The sequence below is a fragment of the Hypanus sabinus genome, chromosome 3 (assembly GCF_030144855.1).
Source record: "Hypanus sabinus isolate sHypSab1 chromosome 3, sHypSab1.hap1, whole genome shotgun sequence".
Classification (NCBI taxonomy): domain Eukaryota; kingdom Metazoa; phylum Chordata; class Chondrichthyes; order Myliobatiformes; family Dasyatidae; genus Hypanus; species Hypanus sabinus.
The window spans coordinates 25455263-25480173 of NC_082708.1; the positions used below are offsets into that span (position 1 = coordinate 25455263).

At 41.3% G+C, this 24911-nt stretch overlaps 1 protein-coding gene across 2 annotated transcripts in view; it reads left to right on the forward strand.

Annotated features, from left to right (window-relative positions):
* The window catches only part of tmem131 (transmembrane protein 131), a 190108-nt gene that overhangs the window by 160464 nt on the left and 4733 nt on the right, over positions 1-24911 (forward strand). For both annotated transcript variants that reach the window (XM_059963868.1, XM_059963869.1), the window contains 8 exons: positions 13115-13284; positions 13751-13896; positions 13976-14094; positions 14192-14347; positions 14688-14847; positions 16723-16841; positions 16937-17042; positions 17532-17641. In XM_059963868.1, coding sequence (XP_059819851.1) covers positions 13115-13284; positions 13751-13896; positions 13976-14094; positions 14192-14347; positions 14688-14847; positions 16723-16841; positions 16937-17042; positions 17532-17641 — 1086 coding nt within the window. The remainder of the gene's footprint in view (positions 1-13114; positions 13285-13750; positions 13897-13975; positions 14095-14191; positions 14348-14687; positions 14848-16722; positions 16842-16936; positions 17043-17531; positions 17642-24911) is intronic.

Genomic DNA, 24911 nt, shown 5'->3' on the forward strand with positions numbered 1-24911 from the left:
AAAAAAGATTCAGGCATGTTTGAATGGTGGAGCAGACTCGATAGGCTAAATGCCAAATTTTGCTCCTATGTTTTTTGATCTATTTGAGTTACTGTCAGCTTCTTGTAAGCTTGAATCAATCTTGCCGTTCTCCTCTGACTTCTCATTAACAAGACTTCTCATCTGCTCACTGGATGTTTTATTATTTTTCACACCATTCTCCGTAATGTCTAGAGACTGTTGTGCATGAAATTCCAGGAGATCAGCAGTTTCTTTGATACTCAAACCACCTTGTCTGCCACCAGCACTATCAAAGTTTGAATTAAATTTATTATTAAGGGAGAATCTCACCTGGTCCCTCAACACCAGCTCCATAGCAAAGAAGGCCCAGCAGCGTCTCTACTTTTTGCGAAGGCTGAGGAAAGTCCATCTCCCATCCCACATCCTCATCATATTCTACAGGGGTTGCATTGAAGACGTCCTGAGCAACTGTATCACTGCCTGGTTTGGAAATTGTACCATCTCAGATCGCAAGACCCTGCAGCAGATAGTGAGGTCAGCTGAGGAGATCATCATGGTCTCTCTTCCCGCCATCACAGACATTTACACTACACGCTGCACCCACAAAGGAAACAGCATTATGAAAGACCCCATGCACCCGTCATACAATCTCTTCTCCCTCCTGCCGTCTGGGAAAAGGCTCCAAAGCATTCAGGCTCTTACAACCAGACTATATAACAGTTTCTTCCCCCAAGCTATCAGACTCCTCAATACCCGATGCCTGGACTGACACCTTGCCCTACTGTCCTGTTTATTATTTATTATAATGCTGATACTGTTTTTGTGCACTTTATGCAGTCCAGAGTAGGTCTGTAGTCTAGTATAGCTTTCTCCGTTTTTTTTTATTACGTAGTTCAATCTAGTTTTTTGTACTGTGTCATGTAACACCATGGTCCTGAAAAACATTGTCTCATTTTTACTATGCACTGTACCAGCAGTTATGGTCGAAATGACAAAAGTTGACTTGACTTGACTTGACTTGACATATATGTCACCATATACAACCCTGAGAGTTGTTTTCTTGTGGGCATACAAGGTAATCCAAGAGAAACAGTAGAGTCAATGGAAGATCGCTTCCAACAGGACGGGCAAACATCCAATGTGCAAATACAAAAGAAAAAAGTAATAAATAAGCAATATATATTGAGAATGTGAGCTAAAGAATCCTTGAAAGTGAGTTGATATGTTGTGGGAACAGTTCAGTGATGGGGAAAGTGCATTTATTCCCTTTGGTTCAAGAGCCTAATGATTTGGAAGGGGGGGGGTCAAAGTCACTTGGGTCACATTTCTTCCTCATTCTGATGTTTGGTCTGAACAACAACTGAAGCTCTTGACTAGTCAGCATGCTTTTATGCACTGAGTTGCTGTCACACAATTGACTGACTAGATATTTGCATTAACAAGCAGGTATATGTATGTAACTAATCAAGTGGCCGGTGAGTTTAGTGTGTATTTATTTGCACCGAAGAGCTTCCTTCTGTCAATGGGGGTGCCTGATAGTCAGAATTCCAAAAAAACACAAGAGGTTTTGCAGCTGCTGGCAATCAAAAGTAACACATATCAAGATGCTGCCTGACTTGCTGAGTTCCTCCAACATTTTCCAGAATTTCAACCTGGTTAGTAAATGTTGTCCGGTCCTGTCAGCACATTGTACTGTGTCTCTGAAATTCCTTTCATTGAATTGGTTCGGTATTTTTCTTGTAAAATTTTTCTTCGACTAAGCTGCAATGAATGTGGTAGGAAATGGGTTATTCAGTTAATAGCTGTTTTGAAGGTTTTGCCAGTTATTATAGACTATTCAGAGAAGCTATTTGGTCTGATTTAACTGTGTAATGTATTCCATCTGATTTCCACCACATTTGGAATTAAAAACGTCAGCACAATCTGCTTCAAGTAATTGAGTCACAGAATCTTGTCCTATATCCAGGCTCAACAGTATCCAAAATCAAACTTCACAGTGTGAATTTGGTGCTTGATGAGGTGATTAGGTTAATTAGTGATTGCTTTGATCTTTTAGATTTGATTTTGCAGGGCCATAACTATCTAAATTTTGATCAGCAGAGTATTGAAACAAACACTTGAGAGAAAGGATTCCCCCTCTACCCCATGCACTTAGATCTTTTTGTTTTCAGATTATTTAGTTTAAATATCAGCAGTATAGAAGATGGTATGTGATCTGCTCATGTGCTTCCTACCATATTCTTTGCCATCCAATTTAAAATTGCTCCGGTTTTAAAATTAACTGGTGACTTTGCATTTTGGCACAGGTAGTTTTCACTTTGGCAGGAGTAATCATTGATAATGCCAAGAAGGATTTGCAGAGTCCCACGTAGAATTGGTTATTTATGGATTTGGAATGCGCACAGGATGAATGGCTGACTGTGTAATAGTTGCATTCAGTGCCCTGTTGCTTACCAATTATTGCCAGATGTCAAGCTAAATGTCAGCAGTTGCAAGAACCATACGTTCTGTACTTGGAATGAAAGGCTTTTACCTGATAAGGAGCAGGACCCCATTACAATCATGATCCCTGGTTCTAACTGCATGGAGTTTATTAGTTCTCCTTGTGACCCTCAGTGCTTCAGTTTCCTCCTGTGTTCCAAAGATGTGTGAGTTACTAGTTTATTTGGTCATGTGAAGTTGCTCCTAGTTTGTCAAAGTGAGTGATAGAATGCGAGTGGGGGAATAGAATAAGGAGAGAATATAAATGGGACTTGTCTAGGCTTAGTGTAAATAGGTGCCTGTTGGTAGACCATAGAGACTGTATGATTCTTTCTGACTTTACTCCCACACCATCTTAATCTTCCATTCCGGACACTGTTATTTTTAAACAGGTACAGCAGTCTCCAGATCTTGGTTCTAGGAGACAAAATCCCCTATATCCACTTTGTCAAGAACTTTTGGGATTTTGTTCATTTCTGTCAAGTCTTCCTCCCATCCAAATTCTTCCAAAAATTCAACAAGTACAATTACAAGTTACTGTGGAGAAGGTCATAGAATCTAGTGAGGACACTGATGTCCTGAAATGTGCCACCATTGCAAAACAGATGTTGATGGTCACAAGTTGCATAAAGGTTGATTAATCCCTGTGGTCTGACAAGGTATATCCTAGGATGATGTAAGGTGCAAGGAAATAAATTGCTGGAGTCCTAGCAGGGATTTTTGTATTTTTAGATGGGGGTGAAATACTGGAAGACTGAAGAGCAGATAATGTTGTGCCTTTATTTAAGAACTGCTTCAAGGAAGAGACAGGCCACCGTTGGCTAGTGGGCCTAACTCAGTGGTGGAAAAGTTAAGGGGGTTAAAAGGGGTTTCTGAAAGACAGGATTTCATCTGCATTCTGAAAGGCAAGGACTAATTGCAGACACTAGAGACTGTAGATGCTGGAATCTGGAGTAACAATTCAATGAGCAAAGCAGCGTCTGTGGAAAAAGGGAATGTCGGTGTTTCAGGACAAAACACAGCTGGGTAGGCAAGATGCCCGGTGTTAGAGGAGAAGGAGAGCAGTGAGAAAGGATTTTGAGGCAATTGGTGGACTGAGTTGGGGCAAAAGATGACAGGCAGGTAGTGGCAGTTAGGAGAGGTAGAGTTGGAAAGTGGCAGGTGAGTGACATGTAGAGGCAGAGAGACTTGAGCGTTGCTGTGAATGATCAAGATACATACGTCAGGATGCTCTTCATTGACTACAGCTCAGCATTCAACACTGTCATCCCCTCAACTCATCCCTAAGCCCCAAGACCTGGGCCTCGATTCCTCCCTGAGCAAATGGATCCTCAATTTCCTCCTTTGCAGACCCCAGTCAGAGCAGATTGGCAACAGTAGCTCCTCCACAATCACCATCGGCACAGATGCACTGCAAGGTTGTGTACTTAGCTCCCTGCTCTGCTCTCTTTATACTTACAACTGTGTGGCTAGGTACAACTCCAGTGCTGTCTTTAAGTTTGCTGAAGATACTGCTGTTGTTCGCCCAATTAAAAGTGATGAATCTGCATATAGGAGGGAGTTTGAAAAGCTGGTTGAATAGTGCCCACAGCAACAGACTCTCGCTCAGTGTCAGCAAGACCAAAGAGCTGATTATCAACTACAAGAGGTAGCCAGAGTTCCACAAGCCAGACCTCATTATTGGATTGGAGGTGGAGAGAGACAGTAACTTGGTGTTATCATGTCAGAGGATCTGTCCTGACACCAACACACAGATGCCATCACCAAGAAGGTACGACAGTGCCTCTACTTCCTTAAAAGTTTGCATAAATTCAGCATGTCACCTAAGATTTTAACAAGTATCTATAAATGCACAGTGGAGAGTATCCTAACCGGTTGCATCACAGCCTTGTATGGAAACACCAATATGCATGAATGAAAAAATGTTTGCAGGAAGTGGTAGATATAGTCCATTACTGCCGAATCCCACCCCACCGTTGAGCATATTTAAATAGAGCACAGCCACAAGAATCTGTCAAGGACCCCCACCATCCAGGCCATGCTCTCTTCATGCTACTACCATTGGATAGGAGGTACAGGAGCTTTGGGTCCCACATCATCAGGTTCAGGAACAGTTATATTTATTACCAATTTGCCACCATATACACCCCTGAGATTCATTTTCTTGCAGGCACTCATAGTGGAATAAAGAACTTCAATGGAATCAATGAACAATTACACACAGGTTGAAAAACAGCCAACAGGCAAAAGAAGACAAATTGTGTGAACTCAAAATAAAAGAAAATACTGTGATGTACTGGAGCTGCACATAGCCTCACAACATTGTGCTGTTCTCACACTACAATCATTAGGCTCCTGAACCAGCTTCACCCACCCAACTCCAAATCTGATAGCTTTCAAGGACCATACAACTGACATTCTCAGTTCCATTTAAAAAAAAATTATTTTCACAATTTGTCTTTTCCACATTGGTTGTTTGTTTGCCTTTATCTGTTTGTGTATATTATTATAATTTTATTGTATTTATTTTCCTGTAAATGCCTACAAGAAAATGACTCTCGAGGTAGTATATGGCAAAATATACTGCATGTACTTTGATAAATTTACTTTGAGATAAAAAAGAGAAACAATGCCAAGATGGGGGAGGAGAGCGTGAAGCCGCTAGAGGGAGACCAGCAGGAACACAAAAGGCTACCAGAGCTAGATTTTGATCATTGAAGGAGGTCAGAATGGGGACTATTAGGGAGAGTTAAATGGCATTTAGAACCAAATGTGGTAGGGAAACTTGTGTGTGAAGCGGGTTGAGAGTAGGTAGGGAATGAAGGGGGCTGGGTGTCTAAACACAAATTCTGTAGATGCTATAAATATCAGGCCAAGACCCACCTTCAGGACTTGAAAGGAAGGGGGAAGATGCCAGAATAGAAAGGGTGCAGGGTGTGGGTAGAAGGGATTGCTAGGAGGTGATAAGTGAAGCCAGATAGGTGGGAGAAATAAAGGGCTGGAAAAGAAGGAATCTGATAGGAGAGGAGAGTGGAGCATAGGAGAATGGAAAGGAGGAGGGGCACCAGCAGGAGGTAATAGGTGAGAAGGGGTAGGAGGCCAGAGTGTGGATTAGAAGATGATGTGAGGGAGAGGGATTTTTAAAAATTATTATTACCAGATGAAGAAATCGATATTCATGTCATCAGGTTGGAGGCTACCCAGATGGAATATAAGGTGTTACTCTTCCACGCAGAGGGTGGCCTCATTGTGTCACAAGAGGAGGCCATGGACTGGTGTGACAGAGCGAGAATGGGAATTAAAATGTCAGACTACCAGGAAGTTCTGCTTTTGGTGGATGGAGCAGAGGTGTACAATGAGGGGGTACCCCAATTCACTACAGGTCTCACCAATATAGAGGGGACCGCATTGGGAGCACCACATACAATAGATGACCCCTGATGAAGTGTTGCCTGAACTGATTGGGGCCCTGAGTGGAGATGAGGGTGGAGGTGAATAGGCAGGTGTGACACTCACTTTGACCACTTGCAGGGATAAGTGCTAGGAGAAAGATTAGTGAGGGTGGACAAATGGACAGGGTAAATACTGAGGGAATGATCCTTGCTGGAAGCAGAGAGTTGGGGAGTAGGAACTGAAGATAGCGGAAGAACTGGAGAATGTTTTGGGTGCAACGGATCATGAGGTGTTGGGTAAGGATGAGGAATTCCATCACTGAAGATGGGGTGAACACGGATGTCTGGGAAATGAGAATATGCAGGTGAGGGCCGCATCATTGGTGGAGAAAGGGAAACCCCATTCTTTAAAGAAAGAAAAGCTGCATCCTGGGAATACAGTGGCGTGCAAAAGTTTGGGCACCCCAGGTCAAAATTTCTGTTACTGTGAATAGCTAAGCAAGTAAAAGATGACCTGCTTTCCAAAAGACATAAAGGTAAAGATAACACGTTTCTTTAATATTTTAAGCAAGATTACTTTTCTATTTCCATTTTTTACGGTTTCAAAATAACAAAAAAAGGAAAGGGCCTGAAGCAAAAGTTTGGGCACCCTGCGTGGCAGTACTTAGTAACACCCCCTTTGGCAAGTATCACAGCTTTAAAGGCTTTCTGTAGCCAGCTAAGAGTCTTTAAATTCTTGTTTGGGGCATTTTCACCCATTCTTCTTTGCAAAAAGCTTCTGGTTCTGTGAGATTCTTGGGCCGTCTTGCTTGCACTGCCCTTTTGAGTTCTATCCACAGATTTTCGATGATGTTTAGGCTGAGGGACTATGAGGGCCATGGCAAAACCTTCAGCTTGCACCTCTTGAGGTAGTCCATTGTGGATTTTGAGGTGTGTTTAGGATCATTTTCCTGTTGTAGAAGCCATCCTCTTTTCATCTTCAACGTTTTTACAGACAGTGTGATGTTTGCTTCCAGAATTTACTGGTATTTAATTGAATTCATTCTTCCCTCTACCAGTGAAATGTTCCCCGTGCCACTGGCTGCAACACAAGCCCAAAGCGTGATCGATCCACCCCCGTGCTTAACAGTTGGAGAGGTGTTCTTTCCATGAAATTCTGCACCCTTTTTTGTCCAGACATACCTTTGCTCTTTGTGACCAAAAAGTTCTATTTTAACCTCATCAGTTCACAGGACTTATTTCCAAAATGCATCAGGCTTGTTTAGACAATAGACAGTAGGTGCAGGAGTAGGCCATTTGGCCCTTCCAGCCAGCACCGCCATTCACTGTGATCATGGCTGATCATACACAATCAGTACCCTGTTCCTGCCCTCTCCCCATATCCCTTGACCCCACTATCAATAAGAGCTCTATCTAACTCTCTCTTGAATGCATCCAGAGACTTGGCCTCCACTGCCTTCTGGGGCAGAGCATTTCACATATCCACCACTCTCTGGGTGAAAAAGTTTTTCTGCATCTCTGTTCTAAATGGCCTACCCATTATTCTAAAACTGTGGCCTCTAGTTCTGGACTCACCCATCAGCTTCCTGCCTCCAGCGTGTCCAATCCCTTAATAATCTTATATGTTTCTATCAGATACCCTCTCATCCTTCTAAATTCCAGTGTATACAAGCCCAGTCGCTCCAATCTTTCAACATATGACAGTCCTGCCATTCCGGGAATTAACCTTGTGAACCTACACTGCACTCCCTCAATAACAAGAATGTCCTTCCTCAAATTTGGAGACCAAAACCGCACGCAATACTCCAGGTGGGGTCTCACCAGGGCCCTGTACAGCTGCAGAAGGACCTCTTTACTCCTATACTCAATTCCTCTTGTTATAAAGGCCAGCATGCCATTAGCTTTCTTCACTGCCTGCTGTACCTGCATACTTGCTTTCATTGACTGATGTACAAGAACACCTAGATCTCGTTGTACTTCCCCTTTTCCTAACTTGACTCCATTTAGATAGTAAACCTGCCTTCCTGTTCTTGCCACCAAAGTGGATAACCTCACATTTATCCACATTAAACTGCATCTGCCATACATTTGCCCACCCACACAACCTGTCCAAGTCACCCTGCATTCTCATAACATCCTCCTGACATTTCACACTGCCACCCAGCTTTGTGTCATCAGCAAATTTGCTAATGTTACCTTTAATCCCTTCATCTAAATCATTAATGTATATTGTAAACAGCTGCGGTCCCAGCACCGAACCTTGCGGTACCCCACTGGTCACAGCCTGCCATTCTGAAAGGGACCCATTAATCGCTACTCTTTGTTTCCTGTCAGCCAGTCAATTTTCAATCCATGTCAGTACTCTGCCCCCAATACCATGTGCCCTAATTTTGCCCACTAATCTCCTATGTGGGACTTTATCATAAGCTTTCTGGAAGTCCAGGTGCACTACATCCACTGGCTCTCCCTTGTCCATTTTCATAGTTACATCCTCAAAAAACTCCATAAGATTAGTCAAGCATGATTTTCCCTTTATAAGTCCATGCTGACTCAGACTGATCCTTCTACTGCTATCCAAATGTGACATAATTTCCTCTTTTATAATTGACTCCAGCATCTTTCCCACCACTGACGTCAGGCTAACCGGTCTATAATTCTCTGTTTTCTCTCTCCCTCCTGTCTTGAAAAGTGGGACAACATTAGCCACCCTTCAATCAGCAGGAACTGTTCCTGAATCTATAGAACATTGGAAAATGATTACCAATGCGTCAACGATTTCTTGAGCCACCTCTTTTAAGTACTCTGGGATGCAGACCATAAGGTCCCAGGGACTTATCAGCCTTCAGACTCAACAGTCTATCCAACACCGTTTCTTGCCTAATATAAATTTCCTTCAGTTCATCCTTTACCCTAGTTCCTTTGGCCACTATTACATCTGGATGTTTAGATGTTCCTTTGCAAATTTCTGACACTGAATTTTGTGCTGAGGATGCAGGAAAGGTTTTCTTCTGATGACTCTTCCATGAAGGTCATATTTGTGCAGGTGTCGCTGCACAGTAGAACAATGCACCACCACTCCAGAGGCTGCTAAATCTTCCTGAAGGTCTTTTGCAGTCAAACAGGGGCTTTGATTTGCCTTTCTAGCAATCCTACTAGCAGTTCTCTCGGAAAATTTTCTTGCTCTTCCAGACCTCAACTTGACCTCTACCATTCCTGTTAACTGCCATTTCTTAATTGCATTACAAAATGAAGAAACGGCTACCTGAAAATGCTTTGCTATCTTCTTATAGCCTTCCCCTGCTTTGTGGGCATCATTTATTTTAATTTTCAGAGTGCTAGACAGCTGCTTAGAGGAGCCCATGGCTGCTGATTGTTGGGACAAGGTTTGATGAGTCGGCGTATTTATAAAGCTTTGAAATTTGCATCATCTGGCATTTCCTAACAATGACTGTGAATAAACCATGGTAAAAGTTATCTGAGAGCTCAAATCTCTTGGGGTGCCCAAACTTTTGCATGGTGCTCCTTTCCTTTTCTTCACTCTAAAATTGTGCAAAACAAAAATAATACACTAATTTTGCTTAAACTGTTGAAAAAAATGTTTCATCTTTAACTTTGACTTTTGGAGATCAGTTCATCTTCTGCTCACTTAACTATTCTCAGTAACAGAAATTTTGACTGAGGCGCCCAAACTTCTGCATACCACTGTAGATGTGGCAGAGATGAAGGAACTGAGAAAAAGAAATAGCATTTTTACAGAAGACGGGGTGGGAAGAGTCAAGATAGCTGTTGGAATCATTAGGTTTTTAAAAGCTATCAGCTGGCAGTTTGTCTCCCCAGATGGAGGCAGAGATCAAGAAAGGGCAGGGAGTTGTCAGAAATGAACCAAGTGAATTTAAGGGCAGGGTTAGATGCAAAGTTAATGAAATCGACTAGCTCAACATGAGCGCATGTAGCAGCACCAATGCAGTTGTCTGAGGAGGAAGAGTTGAGCATTACCAGGGAAGGCTTGGAAAGTGGACTGTTCTCCATAGCCACCAAAAATGCAGGTTTAACTGGGACCCATATGAGTGACATGGCTACCCCTAGAGTCTGGAGAAGTGGAGGAGCTGAAGTACAAATTGTTAAGGGCAAGGATTAGTTCTGCCAGATCGAGGAGGGTGGTGGTGGAGGGGAACTGGCTGGTTCTTTTATTGAGAAAGAAGCAGAGAGCTTTAAGGCCTCCTGATAGGGGATAGAAGTGTATAGGGACTGGACATCCATGGTGAAAATGAGGTGGTCAAGGCCAGGGAATTGAAAGTTAGTGAGGAGATTGAGAGCATGAAGTGTCACAGATGTAGCTGGGAAGGGACTGAACCAAGGGGGGGGGGAATAGAATGTTGAGGTATGAGGGCACATCCAGTGGGGCAGGAGCAGGCAGAGATAATGGGACTACCTGGACAGTCAGATTTTGTAGTAGGAAAGGGAACAAATGGGAGGACCAGAGGAAGATCAAAAGATGTGTGGGAGGAGTGACAGAGGGAGAAAGAACAAAAGGGGCTATCTTGAATTAGAAAATTGAATATCCATACCATTGGGTTTGTAGACAAGAAGGTGGTATTCCTGTAGTTTGGGCTTCATCCTGGTAGCAGAGAAGACCAAGTATGGCTGGTCAGTATAGGAATGGAAGGTGAGTTGAACTGGTCTGTAACTGGGAGCTCGGGAAGGCCATTGTTGACTGAGCATAGGTGCTCTACAAAACGGTTGTACAGTCTGTACTTAGCCTCGTTGCCTCATCAGGAGCACCAAATGCAGTAGGCAAAGTTGAAAGAGATGCATGTGAACTTTTGCCTCACCTGGAAGGGCTGTTTAAGTCCCTGAATCATGGTGGTGAGTGGGAAGCTGTAAGGGCAAGTGCTACATCTACTGTGTTGGCAGGCTTAAGTGCCAGGGGTCAAGGATGGATAGATATAGAGGGATGAGTGGGCCAGAGAGTCAGGGGAAGTGCTGCCTGCCTATGACAGATAGGGGTACAGAGGAGATATGGCTGGTGTTAAGATTGTGCAGCTGGTGGAAATGAGTAAACATAATAAGTTGGATGTAGAGGCTCATGAGGTGACAGGTGAGTAGGAGGGAAACTATCTCTGTACTGTCTAGGAGGGAGGCAGAGTGACAACAGAAGTATGAAAGACAAAGGAGGTGCAAGATTGGGCTCCTTCAACCACAGCAGAAGTGAAGCCACACTTCCTGAAAGTGGATTGCCTTTCAGATGTCCTGGAACGGAAATCCTCATCGTGAGTACACATATGGCTGAGATAGAGAATCTGGGAGAAAGAAATGGCATCCTTAGGAAAGACAAGGTGGAAAGAGATGTAGTTTGTGATAATGTGGGAGTCTAGTAAATATTAGTGGACTGTTTGTCCCCTGAGAACTAGAAAAAGGAGAGAAGTATCAGAAATGATCACATGAATTTAAGAGCAGGGTGCAAAGCTGGCGGCCAAGTGTTAAAATTGAGTTCTGCATGGGTGCAAGAATCTGCACCAATGCATTCATCAGTGTAACGGAGAAAGAGATGGAGTGCTACCAGAGAAAGTTCGGAACAGGAATTATTCTATATCCAACACATAAATGCTAGAGGAACTCAGCAGGTCAGGCAGTATCTGTGGAAAAGAATCCTGATGAAGGGTCTCTGCCCAAAATGTCAACTGCAAACTTTTCCATAGATGCTGCCTGGCCTGCTGAGTTCCTCCAGCATTGTGTGTGTGTTACTTTGGAATTCCAGCATCTGCAGATTTTCTCGTGTTTGTGACTGTTCCACATAACCAATGCATAGCTAGGGCTCACATGGATCCCCATGACTATACCTTTGTTTGGTGGAAAGAGAGGAGTCAAAAGAGAGTTTTGGTCAGGGCAAAAGAAAGTTCAGCAAGGTGGAAGGGAACTGGTTCGATATTTATTGTAGAAAGAAGCAAGAGGGCTTTAAGGCCTTCCTGATGGGGAATGGAAGACTGCCAGCATGGCTTTGTGCATGGAAAATTCTCAAAAATTTGTGTTTTGTTTTTGAAGAGGTTTGTTGAGGGCACGGTCGTAGACCTACTTTACATAGGCTTCTGAAAGGCCTTTGACAAAGCCCCACATGATTGGCTGGTCTACAAGGTGAGAATATGTGATCTAGAGTGAGTTAGTCTTTTGGATGCAAAATTGGCTCAATGGAAGTGATAAAGTGGTGATATTAAAAGGTTACTTCACAGATGGGAGGCCTGTGAACAGAAATATGCCAGATCTGCTGACTGTCATCTTTCTAACGATCTTGATGAGATTTTAAGTAGCATCAATACTCAGTTGTGAATGATTCCAAAGTTGGTGACATGTTGCACGGTAAAGAAGTTTGAGACCATAATACCTGGAATGGAATTAGGCTATTTGGCCCATTGAGTCTGTTCCACCATCCATCATGACTGATTTATTATCCCACTCGCCACCATTCTTGTACCTTCTCCGCATAACCTTTGACACCCTGACTATCAAGTACCTATCAACCACTGCTTTAAGTAACCCAATGGCAATAAATTCTACAGATTCATTACCCTTTGGCTAAAGAAATTCATCCTCATCTCTTATAAATGAACAAAACAAATAACATTTTACTAACGAATGTCCTACCAACAACTAGTTATTAACCTCCTAATGCTTATATTCTTGAATCCATCTTTATTAGTGAGCTGGGAAGCTGGTTTGAGGTGAATGACCTCTTGGCTTTTTTGTTTTAAATAGCTAATGCAAATATTTGGATTTCCCCATTCATATAGTTTTAAGTTTGGTTTCTCTATAGAACTTTAAGTCCCAAGTTGAGAACAGTTTTAAGGATACCGAAATTTTAATTTTATTTATTTTGTAAATGAAGATCTGCCACCTGCCTAGTGCCACTCACATCACTCTTGCCTAAGATGGTTAGTCTATTCTGTGAAAACTGCTGTAGGAAAGGCATCAGATGATTGAACTGTGTAGTGATGTACTTTGTCTTGGTCTGTTTTTCTCACCCCCCCAACCACATACTCCAGAAATACAGCCCTACTTTTCTGACATTAGCTCACAACAAGAAGTTGGATCTTACTGCAGCAATAAAGTGCTTTATGGTGACACAGGCTACATACCCAAACCTTTTGTCCAAGCATGTTTTGTCATTAGTCCAAACCAATACATAAAGGCTTAAACCTTTGAAATTTCCACTGAAGTTGCAAACTATTTCTTGCCGTGATTTACAGGGAAAGTAAAATTACAGCGCAAAACTAAAGCACAGAAAAAACGTGAAGAGAAAGACAAACGGGTAAAAGGAAAACCACTGGAGGATGAATTAAAAGATGCAGATAATGAAGACAGCTCATCCACTACCACTGAAACATCCAATCCAGACGTTGAATCACCCCTCAAAGAGGTTGGTTGTCTTTCATTTCAGTAAAAGACCATGATTTCTCAGTGTACTTAAAACTTGGTTTTCCTGGTCTTTGAAGTTCAGTATATAGTGGAAAGATACTGCACCCAAAGGACTGTGTGGAGGCTGAATTTTGAGTATATTCACTACTGATTATGGGTTAGTGCAAGAAAGTGGTTCTGAAGTAAATGAGTATGAGAGATGGAATTAGGGTGACTATCCACCAGTCTATATGATAAGATGCAAAATGATGCCCTCAACCCTTTTGTAAACAATTAAGCATTTTCAACTGCCAACGATTTCAGGTGTCTTTGAGGGACGTGATGCTAGTGTCTAGGACATAGTGATAAGATGAAAATCCATGTAGAGTTACTGGCTGAATAACTGGATGTATGTTGAGGGTGGATTAAATGATTTGTGATTAAAAATTCCAGGTAGAAGTTGGCTAACTTTTTTTTCTTGTATGCAGTCTCCAGATTCGGATAAGAAAAAAGGGAAAACAATGTCATCTGTCAAAGAGAAAGATGATGCAGATGTATTTCAGATGTTGAAGTATAAAGGAAAGAAATCCCTAGGAAATATCAAAAAGGAAACCCAGAATGACATTAAGTCAAGGTAAAGCCCATCTGTCATCCAAATATTTAGAGAAGATATATATTTTCTTAAATACTGATTGTTGCTTTCTTGTGTTTAGCTCACTAGAATTGCCATATACTACTCCATTAGAGAACAAACAGCGCAAAACCTTTCCAACCAAAATGCCATCAACAACATTGACAAGTTGCCCCAAGCTAAGGAGCATGCCAAAAAGAGGTAAGTATTTTATTTCTGTTAAATTATAAATGCATTTTAAGAAGTTGTGCTTTATAATGTCCAAAACTAATGATTATCAAAATCTGTTTATCTCTAGTGCCTGGTAAACTAGTAGATGGGAGACCATCACCACTAGTCAAGTTTATGTCAAGTGGTTCTGGCCAAGAAATGGGGAACAGCAGCAGTTCAGAGGGAGAGAAAGACTCCCCACCTCCAGAATGGGACATTGTACCTGTTCCCAAGTCTAGTAGCAGTAAGTTGATCATTACGGATGTATTTTTTTTTTCACTAGCGCAGCATTTTGCATTTAATTCATCAAAATACTATTTGACCTCTATTTTCAAGTTTCAACGTGCAGTGATTTTGAAAGCATCCCACAGGAAATGGTGTTGTTATGTGTTAACCATAGAGCGTGTAATTTGTTTGCAAGCAAGAGACTTGTTCGTGTTTGTACTCTGCAGCTTCCTTTTGAATTGAAAACTAACTACAGTATAGTAGACAGAATTTAAAAGTCAAGCTTCGAAACAAGGATTGGATTGTGGATTATTAATGCATAAGATGTTTTAAATTTATGGACTTGCTTTTTTTTCTAGGTTCAGACAGTCTTCAGCAGCTCTCGATCCAGACCCTTAATGCCGATGTTTTCCTGAAGAGACAAAGTTCACCTATGCCTGGACCTCCATCTCCTCCACCTGCGTCATCACACAATTTAATTTTCCGTGCTCCCAGTTACAGCAGCATTGTCAACAATAGGTATAGAGTTCACTTTCCATAACTTGTTTGTTTTCTTTCTCTGTATGCCGAAGTTTAGATTTGCAAAAGAAGAATTTATATTTGACAAAATAGATATTCTATATGACTAAAGAATTTTCTAGTGAATATAAATTTAATCAGTTCTTGGATTTCTGTTCCATTTTGCTTTATTTATTTGAAATAATTTCATGTATTGCATCATCTATCCCTGCCTTTCTTACCTTCATTTGTTTTATCATTGTTATTCCTAGTAAGTGGTGTGCTTCAGTCATTTGTGCCTGTGTATTGCTGAGTAAGATTCGTATGTTAATATTTTTGTTTAAATTTCTATTTACCATCCTTGGTTTTCAATTTCCTTGGGCATGCCTAGTCAACTTTACAAATAGTTCTTTCACAATCTTCTCAGACATGGAGTACCACACAAGAAATAATAGAATTGTGTGTCATTAGACCCGAAAAAGGTCCTTTTAACCCTCTGGCAGTAGGGTTAAATATTTCGATAGATGCCTGTTGGAAATTAATCCATTTTTTGCATATTTGTAAACTGGGATTGTAATTTGTTGAACTAGCAGAAATAAGGATTTAAATTTGTTGAAAATCCAGTTCTTAGACGTATTGAATGCTAGTACGCTTTCAGCTGGAGGAGGACATTAACTGTAGGACAGAGCTGGTGTATTCCTCTATTTATTTAAATTGACTATTACTTGCTTTTTATTATTTTGCTCTCTCCATCACTTTCCCAACAGCTCATTTATGCTGTTTTGCTGATGGCATATTTTATTCTTCAGTCACCAACTAATCCCATCTGTAGCTAAGCATAACCAATTAAAGAAAGGTTTATAAACATGCACATGGATTTCTTAGTTGCTTGGTTAATATTAATTCATTTTCTTTGCTCTGTGATCTCCTGAAAGCCAGGCAAACCAGACCCCTTGATACTTTGTCCAAGTATCTTTCTTTGTATTATCAATCTTGGTTGTCAATAGGTTGTTCCATCTTTCATGGCCAACTTAACACAAGATCAAATTTCCAAACTTTACATATTGTAATCTGGAATACTAAACTGTACAGACTATAGCATATCAAGGGATGTTGGCATTTAGGGTCAGGACAGATACTGCTTGATCTGCCGAGTGCCTCACATTTATTTTGCTCCAGATTCCAGTATCTGCAGTCTCTTGTGTCTCCACTGTACTCTCTAGGGTTTGATTGGTAATTGTTTGGGCATGGTTAAACCCCTCTGCCTAGACCAGGGATTCCCAACCTTTTTTTTTGTGCCATGGACCCCTACCATTAACCATGGGTCCAGTGACCCCAGATTAGGAACCCCTGGCCTAGACTCCAAAGCAGAAAGATGCTCATTGTTCGTGAATCTGATTGTCCAACTTGTATCAAAAGTGTTCAACTATCAAGAGCACAGCTCAGCCTGGCAGTAGTTAAGCAACTTCCTTTCCTCCCCAACCCTCCAGTCACGAATGACCAGAAATCACCTAAATCCATGTCAAATTATTGATAAGTAGTTTCTACTATAATCAAACTATTCAAAGTTCCTAAAAAAATATAGCTCATGTTCCCTTTTACGTACTTGTATTATTTTTGGTCTAGTACAATCTATAATAGAAGGTGATCTTGAAATTCTCAGATTGAGAGCTATTAAATGTGCTGGGCATGTTAGAAGCATCCTTTTCAATTGGAGAAATGTGAAGCTGGTTAAATATTTCACACATTTATTCACATAAATGCAAATATGTGCATGTATTCTATATATGTTTATGAACTGATTGCAACTGATTTTACAGCTATACAATGCTCTGTATTTTCCAATATCTTAACTTTCTGAGTATGTTCTTTTTCTTTCCTATATTCCTCTTGCAGTGATTGTAGTAAACCAACAAGTAGTGGCAAATCCAAAATCACAAAAACACCCTCTCTCCCTGGGAAAAATGGCAACCCTACTTTTGCTGCTGTGGCTGCAGGTTACGACAAGAGTCCAGGTATTAACCTCTACCTACATTAACAATTCATTGTAAGAATGCTCAAACTCCGCATTAAATGCTCAGTTCACAATTTTTTAAAAATATATTTGCAGGGAGCACTGGTCCACTGAAAGCAGCCTTGAACAAAACAGAAGCCTGTGGCAACATTCCTTATTGTCCGGGTGTTGCTTCTTTTGACAGTGATGAGTCAGATACCAGGTAATGGATGTGATTTATCTAATTAAGTTTGGCATTGAACTGGAAAACTATTCTTTTCTATTTTGTACCTCTCTTTCTTTCAATTACAGCACTAAATGACAGCCTAAAATTAAAGTCTACTTTTTGTAATATTATGTAAAGCAAAATTTCATAAACATAATTTCTAAGCACATTGTTAAATTCTTTATTTAGAGATGCAACACAGTAACAGCCTGCAGAGCCTAATTATATGACCAATTAACTTAAAAACCCATATATCTTTGGAATGTGGGAGGAAACCAGGGCACCCAGAGGAAACTCATGCGGTCATGGGGAGAATGTACAGACTGCTTGTGGGCAGTGGCAGAAGGTGGTGCTGTTATAATGTTACGCTAACTGCTATGCTCCCATGCCACCCTTCTCTTTAAAACTAAAGGTGGTCATTAGTACTTATCAGTCCTCAAAGTGTGGTGCAAAAAGAGTGTTTAGCATTTCTTCTTTGCCTTTCAGCTCCAGTTTGCTGAGTCCATGCAGTATTAATGCCAACACCACTTCTGAGTTTGCTACTCCCAACTCATTTTCAGCTTTTGGACCAAGTAATTCTTTCAATCTTACTGGAGGTAATGTTGATAAACTAAATGAGTAACTTGTTTGTTAGAACTTCCTTAGTAGTCTATGCAGTATCATCTGTTGTGTTTTTCCTTTGAGCACATAAACATCTGGGACTTTTTACAAATTTTTCTAAGACGTAGTAGGATGCCTTACCTTGCTACTTCACTAGCAGTGCTATGTGACATCAAAACATCAAGTATTTCACCTTGCAGTGTTTCAGTGTGTGGTTGATTATTACTGTAACGTTATAGACCACATAAGCAGATACTAATGTAAAGCAGCTTGAATTCTTCCCTGGAAAAAGGTCACTGTTTAGTATGAAAACTGCTTTGAAACCTTGGTTCAAAATTAGCTGTCAGAATTCATATGGGTGATAAGACAACTAGAATTTGGGGTAGTTACTTTTCACAAAACATGATCCCCTGCTGGCAAGATCAGGTGCTTTACCTTGATTTTTATTTTCTCCTAACCCATGTTGCCATTCTTAGCACAGAAGGGACATTTGAAACAGCCATTTCCTTCTATGTAAATTTGAGCTACCTTGCCTTAAACTTCTGTTGAAGAGAATCCATCCACTTTGCACTTCTTTCCTTGCCCGCAGCCATCATCACCTCCTTCACCCGTCCACAGAAATTACGTGCTCTTGATAGTCTTAGAGCCAGAGCTCCACAGCACAGAAACAGGCCCCTCAACTCACCTAGTGTCTGCTATTCTGCCTAGTCCCATTAACCCAAACCTGGGCCATAGCCGTCCATATACCCATGTATTTATCAAAATGTTGCAATCAAATCAGCATTCACTACTTCCCGCTGACAGCTGATTCCACATCTTTGTGAAGAAGTTCCCCTTAAATATTTCATCTTTCACCCTTAGCGCATGATCTGTATCTGGTTCTAATCTCACCCAACCTCAGTGGGGGGAGCTGCTTGCTTTTACCCTATCTATACCCTTCAGGATGTTACTGTTGTTTAAGTGTCTTTGGCCAATAAATATCCCTCCCCAAATACCAGGATCCCAATTATCTTATCAAATGCTTTTTGAAAATGTATTTTTTAAATCCAATGGTTCCCCCATATCCATCTTGATGGTCACAATCTCAAAATATTCTTAGATATTCAGACAACCATTATGAAATTGAGGGAATTCTCAAAGATAAATTAATTCATCTGCTGTCTCTCTGCTGCAGATTATGGTTCATCAGCCTTGAGCAATTTGTCATCTTAGTTGTTGTTACCATCGGAGCCTCTTGAGCTCTAATTTCAACATTCATTCATATGTCATTAGAAACTGGCACAGTTGCAGGTCAACTTAACATTTTACCTGGTCTGATTGATAAAAATGCTGAACTGAAAGCATTGTTGAGCTCTTGCCAGATTCTTACCAATGCATTTTCAGGGTATGTGGTTCCTGATTTAATGTGTAGCCGAGATCATTACCACTCTACTTTTCAGAGTAAGAACGGTTCAGATAAGGTGACTGGATATTAAGTGAATAAGATAAAAGGGTATCTGCATATTATTAGGAAGCTATAGAGAACATAAATTGCCATTAAATTCAAATCAAGTTTATCGTCGTTCCACCATACCCATGTTTACCACCAAATGAAACAATGTTCCTCTGGACTAAGGTGCACAACACAGTACATATAACTCAAACACACAACACAAAGTAATATTTCCATGAATAAACCTATCCCTCAATGTCACAAAAACAAAGGAGCTGGCTGTGGACATCAGGAGAAATGGAGACAGGCTAGCCCCTATTGATATCAATGGATTTGGGGTTGAGAGGGGGAACAGCTTTAAGTTCCTCGGCATAAATATCACTGAGGATCTCACGTGGTCTATACATACTGGCTGTGTTGGTGAAAAGGCACGACAGTGTCTCTTTCACCTCAGATGATTGAAGAAGTTTGGTATGGGCTCCTGAATCCAAGAACTTTCTACAGCGGCAATTAAGAACATCCTGACTGGCTGCATTGCTGCCTGGTCAGGACTCTGCAGAGAGCGGTGCGGACAGCCCAGGCAATCTGTAGATTTGAGCGTCCCACTATTCAGGACATTTACAAAGACAGGTGTATAAAAATCAAAAAGGGCCACTTTTCTACATAATTGTATAAGGGCTAAGAGTGTTGTAAAAACAAACCTGAAGGCTTTGTGTGTCAATGCGAGGAGCATTCGTAACAAGGTGGATGAATTGAATGTGCAGATAGTTATTAATGAATATGATATAGTTGGGATCACAGAGACATGGCTCCAGGGTGACCACGGATGGGAGCTCAACATACAGGGATATTCAATATTCAAGAGGGATAGACAGGAAAGAAAAGGAGGTGGGGTAGCATTGCTGGTTAGAGAGGATATAAACACAATAGAAAGGAATGACAGCCTGGAGGATGTGGAATTGATATGGGTAGAGCTGCATAATACTAAGGGGCAGAAAACACTGGTGGGAGTTGTATACAGGCCACCTATACACCTGGTGTATACTGGTTGTATACACCAGTAGTAGTGAGGTTGGGGATGGCATTAAACAGGAAATTAGAAATGCATGCAATAAAAGAACAGTAGTTATAATCGGTGACTTCGATCTACGTATAGATTGGGTGAACCAAATTGGTAAGGGTGCTGAGGAAGAGGATTTCTTGGAATGTATGCAAGATGGTTTTCTGAACCAACATATTGAGGAACCAACTAGAGAGCAGGCCATTCTAGATGGGGTATTGAGCAATGAGGAAGGGTTAGTTAGCAATCTGGTCGTGCGAGGCCCCTTGGGTAAGAGTGACCATAATTTGGTGGAATTCTTCATTAAGATGCAGAGTGACATAGTTAATTCAGAAACAAAGGTTCTGAGCTTAAAAAAGGGTAACTTTGAAGGTATGAGACGTGAATTAGCTAAGATAGACTGGCAGACGATACTTAAAGGGTTGACGGTGGACATGCAATGGCAAGCATTTAAAGATCGCATGGATGAACTACAATAGTTGTTCATCCCAGTTTGGCAAAAGAATAAACCAGGCAAGGTAGTGCACCCATGGCTGACAAGGGAAATTAGGGATAGTATCAAGTCCAAAGAAGAAACATACAAATTAGCCAGAAAAAGCGGCACACCTGAGGACTGGGAGAAATTCAGAGTCCAGCAGAGGAGGACAAAGGGCTTAATTAGGAAAGGGAAAAAAGATTATGAGAGAAAGCTGGCAGGGAACATAAAAACTGACTGTAAAAGCTTTTATGAATATGTGAAAAGAAAAAGATTGGTCAAGACAAATGTAGGTCCCTTACTGTCAGAAACAGGTGAATTGATCATGGGGAACAAGGACATGACAGACTAATTGAATAACTACTTTGGTTCTGTCTTCACTAAGGAAGACATAAATAATCTTCCGGAAATAGTAGGGGACCGAGGGTCTAGTGAGATGGAGGAACTGAGGGAGATACATGTTAGTAGGGTAGTGGTGTTAGGTAAATTGAAGGGAATTAAAGGCAGATAAATCCCCAGGGCCAGATGGTCTGCATCCCAGAGTGTTTAAGGAAGTAGCCCAAGAAATAGTAGATGCGTTAGTGATAATTTTTCAAAACTCCTTAGATTCTGGATTAGTTCCTGAGGATTGGAGGGTGGCTAATGTAACCTCACTTTTTAAAAAAAAGGAGGGAGAGAAAATGGGGAATTATAGACCGGTTAGCCTGACATTTGATGGTGGGGAAAATGCTAGAATCGGTTATCAAAGATGAGATAACAGCACATTTGGAAAGAGGTGAAATCATCGGACAAAGTCAGCATGGATTTGTGAAAGGAAAATCATGTCTGACAAATCTAATAGAATTTTTTGAAGATGTAACTAGTAGAGTGGATAGGGGAGAACCAGTGGATGTGGTATATTTGGATTTTCAAAAGGCTTTTGACAAGGTCCTGTCTATACCTCCTGATCCCCTTTAGCCACAAGGGCCATATTAATACAAGGGTATTGACAGGAGATTAGTGTGCAAACTTAAAGCACACGGTATTGGGGGTATGGTATTGATGTGGATAGAGAATTGGTTGGCAGACAGGAAGCAAAGAGTGGGAGTAAACGGGACCTTTTTAGAATGGCAGGAAGTGACTAGTGGGGTACCGCAAGGTTCAGTGCTGGGACCCCAGTTGTTTACATTATATATTAATGATTTAGACAAGGGAATTAAATGCAGCATCTCCAATTTTGCAGATGACATGAAGCTGGGCGGCGGTGTTAGCTGTGAGCAGGATGCTAAGAGGATGCAGGGTGACTTGGATAGGTTTGGTGAGTGGGCAAATTCATGGCAGATGCAATTTAATGTAGATAACTGTGAGGTTATCCACTTTGGTTGCAAGAACAGGAAAACAGATTATTATCTGAATGGTGGCTGATTAGGAAAAGGGGAGGTGCAACGAGACCTGGGTGTCATTGTACACCAATCATTGAAGGTGGGCATGCAGGTACAGCAGGCGATGAAAAAGGCAAATGGTGTGTTGGCATTCATAGCAAAAAGATTCAAGTATAGGAGCAGGGAGGTTCTACTGCAGTTATACAAGGCTTTGGTGAGACCGCACCTACAGAATTGTGTGCAGTTTTGGTCCCCTAATCTGAGGAAAGACATTCTTGCCATAGAGAGAGTACAAAGAAGGTTCACCAGATTGATCCCTGGGATGGCAGGTCTTTCATATGAAGAAAGACTGGATCAACTAGGCTCATACTGGCTGGAATTTAGAAGATTGAGGGGGGATCTTATTGAAACGTAAAAAATTCTAAAGGGATTGGACAGGCTAGATGCAGGAAGATTGTTTCCGATGTTGGGGAATTCCAGAACAAGGGGTCACAGTTTAAGGATAAAGGGGAAGCCTTTTAGGACCGAGATAAGGAAAAATTTCTTCACACAGAGAGTGGTGAATCTGGGGAATTCTCTGCCACAGGAAACAGTTGAGGCCGGTTCATTGGCTATATTTAAGAAGAAGTTAGATATGGCCCTTGTGGCTAAAGGGATCAGGAGGTATAGAGAAAAAGCAGGTACATGGTTCTGAGTTGGATGATCAGCCATGATCATACTGAATGGCGGTGCAGGCTCAAAGGGCCGAATGGCCTTCTCCTGCACCTATTTTCTATGTTTCTAAAAAGAGCCTGAAGGCTCATTGGGGACCTGAGTCAACCCAACCACAAACTGTTCCAGTTGCTACCATCCGGGAAACAGTACCACAGCATAAAAGCCAGGACCAACAGGCTCCAGGACAGCTTCTTCCAGCAGGCCATCAGACTGATTAATTCGTGCTGATGCAACTGTATATTATATTGACTGTCCTGTTGTACATACTATTTATTATAAATTACTATAAGTTGCACATTGCACATTTAGATGAAGGCATAACATAAAGGTTTTTATTCCCCTTCTATATTAAGAATGTAAGTAATAACGTCAATTCAAATTCAATTCAATTCAAATTAACAAATAGTAAGGTGCATTTATGACATGCGTTTAAAAAGTAAACAGTTTAACACTACTGGTGCTTCATATGTATGAAGCCTGGGTAGTAGCAAGAAGTTCAGTAGACTTGTGGCCTGGTGGAAGTAGTTGTTTCCCATTCTGAGAGTTCTATCTCCTGCCTAATGGTAGGGAGTCAAAGGGAGTGTGGAACAGATGGGAGAGATCATTGAACATATGCAGTAGTATCGATAAGTATCACTGTGTGGAAGAGACCCTCTTTTCCATGCCCTTCTCCCCTCCTCCCCAGTGATGACACAGTCATTTGCTGACAGCACCACTGTTGGCTGTATCGAAGGTGGTGATGAATTAGCACAATGGAGGGAGATTGAAAATTGGGCTGAGTGATGCAGTAACAACCTCTCACTCAATATGTCAGTAAAACCAAGGAACTGATTGTATCAAAGAGGGAAACCAGAGGTCCATGAGCCAGTAAACATCAGAGGTGGAGAGGGTCGGTATCTTTAAATTCCTGGGTGTCACAATCTCAGAGGACCTGTCCTGGACCCATCATATAAATATAAATGCAAGTACCTCTGCTTCCTGGGGAGTCTCCAGAGCTTCGGCATGTCATCAAAAATCTTGGCAAACTTCTGTAGATGTGTGGTGGAAAGTGAGCTGATTGGTTGCATCACAGCCTGGTATGGGAACAACTATGCCTTTAAGTGGAAAATCCTACAAAAGGTAGTGTATTCGGCCCAGTACATCATGGGCAAAGCCCTCCCAACCATTGAACACATTGAGATAAAACATTGCCATAGAAAAGCAGCATCCATCATCAAAGATCCTCACTGCTCAGGCCATGCTCTTTTCTCACTGCTGTCCTAAGTTAGAAAGTACATGTGCCTTGGGACTTGCAGAGCTAGGTTCAAGATCAGTTACTACCCCTCAACCATCAGATTCTTGAACAAAAGAGGATAACTACACTAATTTTATTTCTTGTATTCTCACTACGGATGATCTCACTTTAAGGATTCTTTATCTTGTTATTTCATGCACTTGTTATTTATTGCTATTAATCTATATTTGCATTTGCAAAGTTTGTTCATTGATCCTATTTAGTTACTGTTCAACAGATTTGTTAAGCACGCCTGCAGGAAAAAGAATCTCAGGGTATATTTGGTGACGTGTGGTTGCATGTACTTTGATAATAAATTTTACATTGAACTTTGCATCCTTGATGATGAATGAGGATGTTTTTGAGCATGAAAGTTTGATGTGAATTGTTTACAAAATCAGTGTCAATGAGGGGAATCCAGATAATAATTAACATTATGTAAAGTAAATAACAACCACTAGCAATGTTAGATGGAGATGTCCAGGTTCGCCTGCCATATAGTCTGAGTTATCTATTTTTAATTAATAAACGTGAGAAATTCTGCAGATCCTGGAAATCCAAATCGACACACACAAAATGCTGGAGGAACTCAGCAGGTCAGGCAGAATCTTACAGAAAAGCATGAACAGTCAACATTTTGGGCAAGACCCTTCATCAGGACTGAGAAGAAAGGGGAAAGAGGCCAAAATAAAAGGTGGGGGCAGGGGAAGAAGGGCAAGCTAGAAGGTGATTGGTGAAGCCAGGTGGGAAGGAAAGGTAAAGGACTGGAGAAGGGGGGATCTCATGCTGCTTTGGGGAAATAATCTGCCCTTTAAGGCAGCTTAATCCTGCATCCCAAGTAGAAGTGTGATTGCAGGTGTATATGTAATACACACCAAATTCTGGAGGACCTCAGCAGGCTAGACAGCATCTATGGAAAATGGTAAACAGTCAACGTTTCAGGCCAAGAAA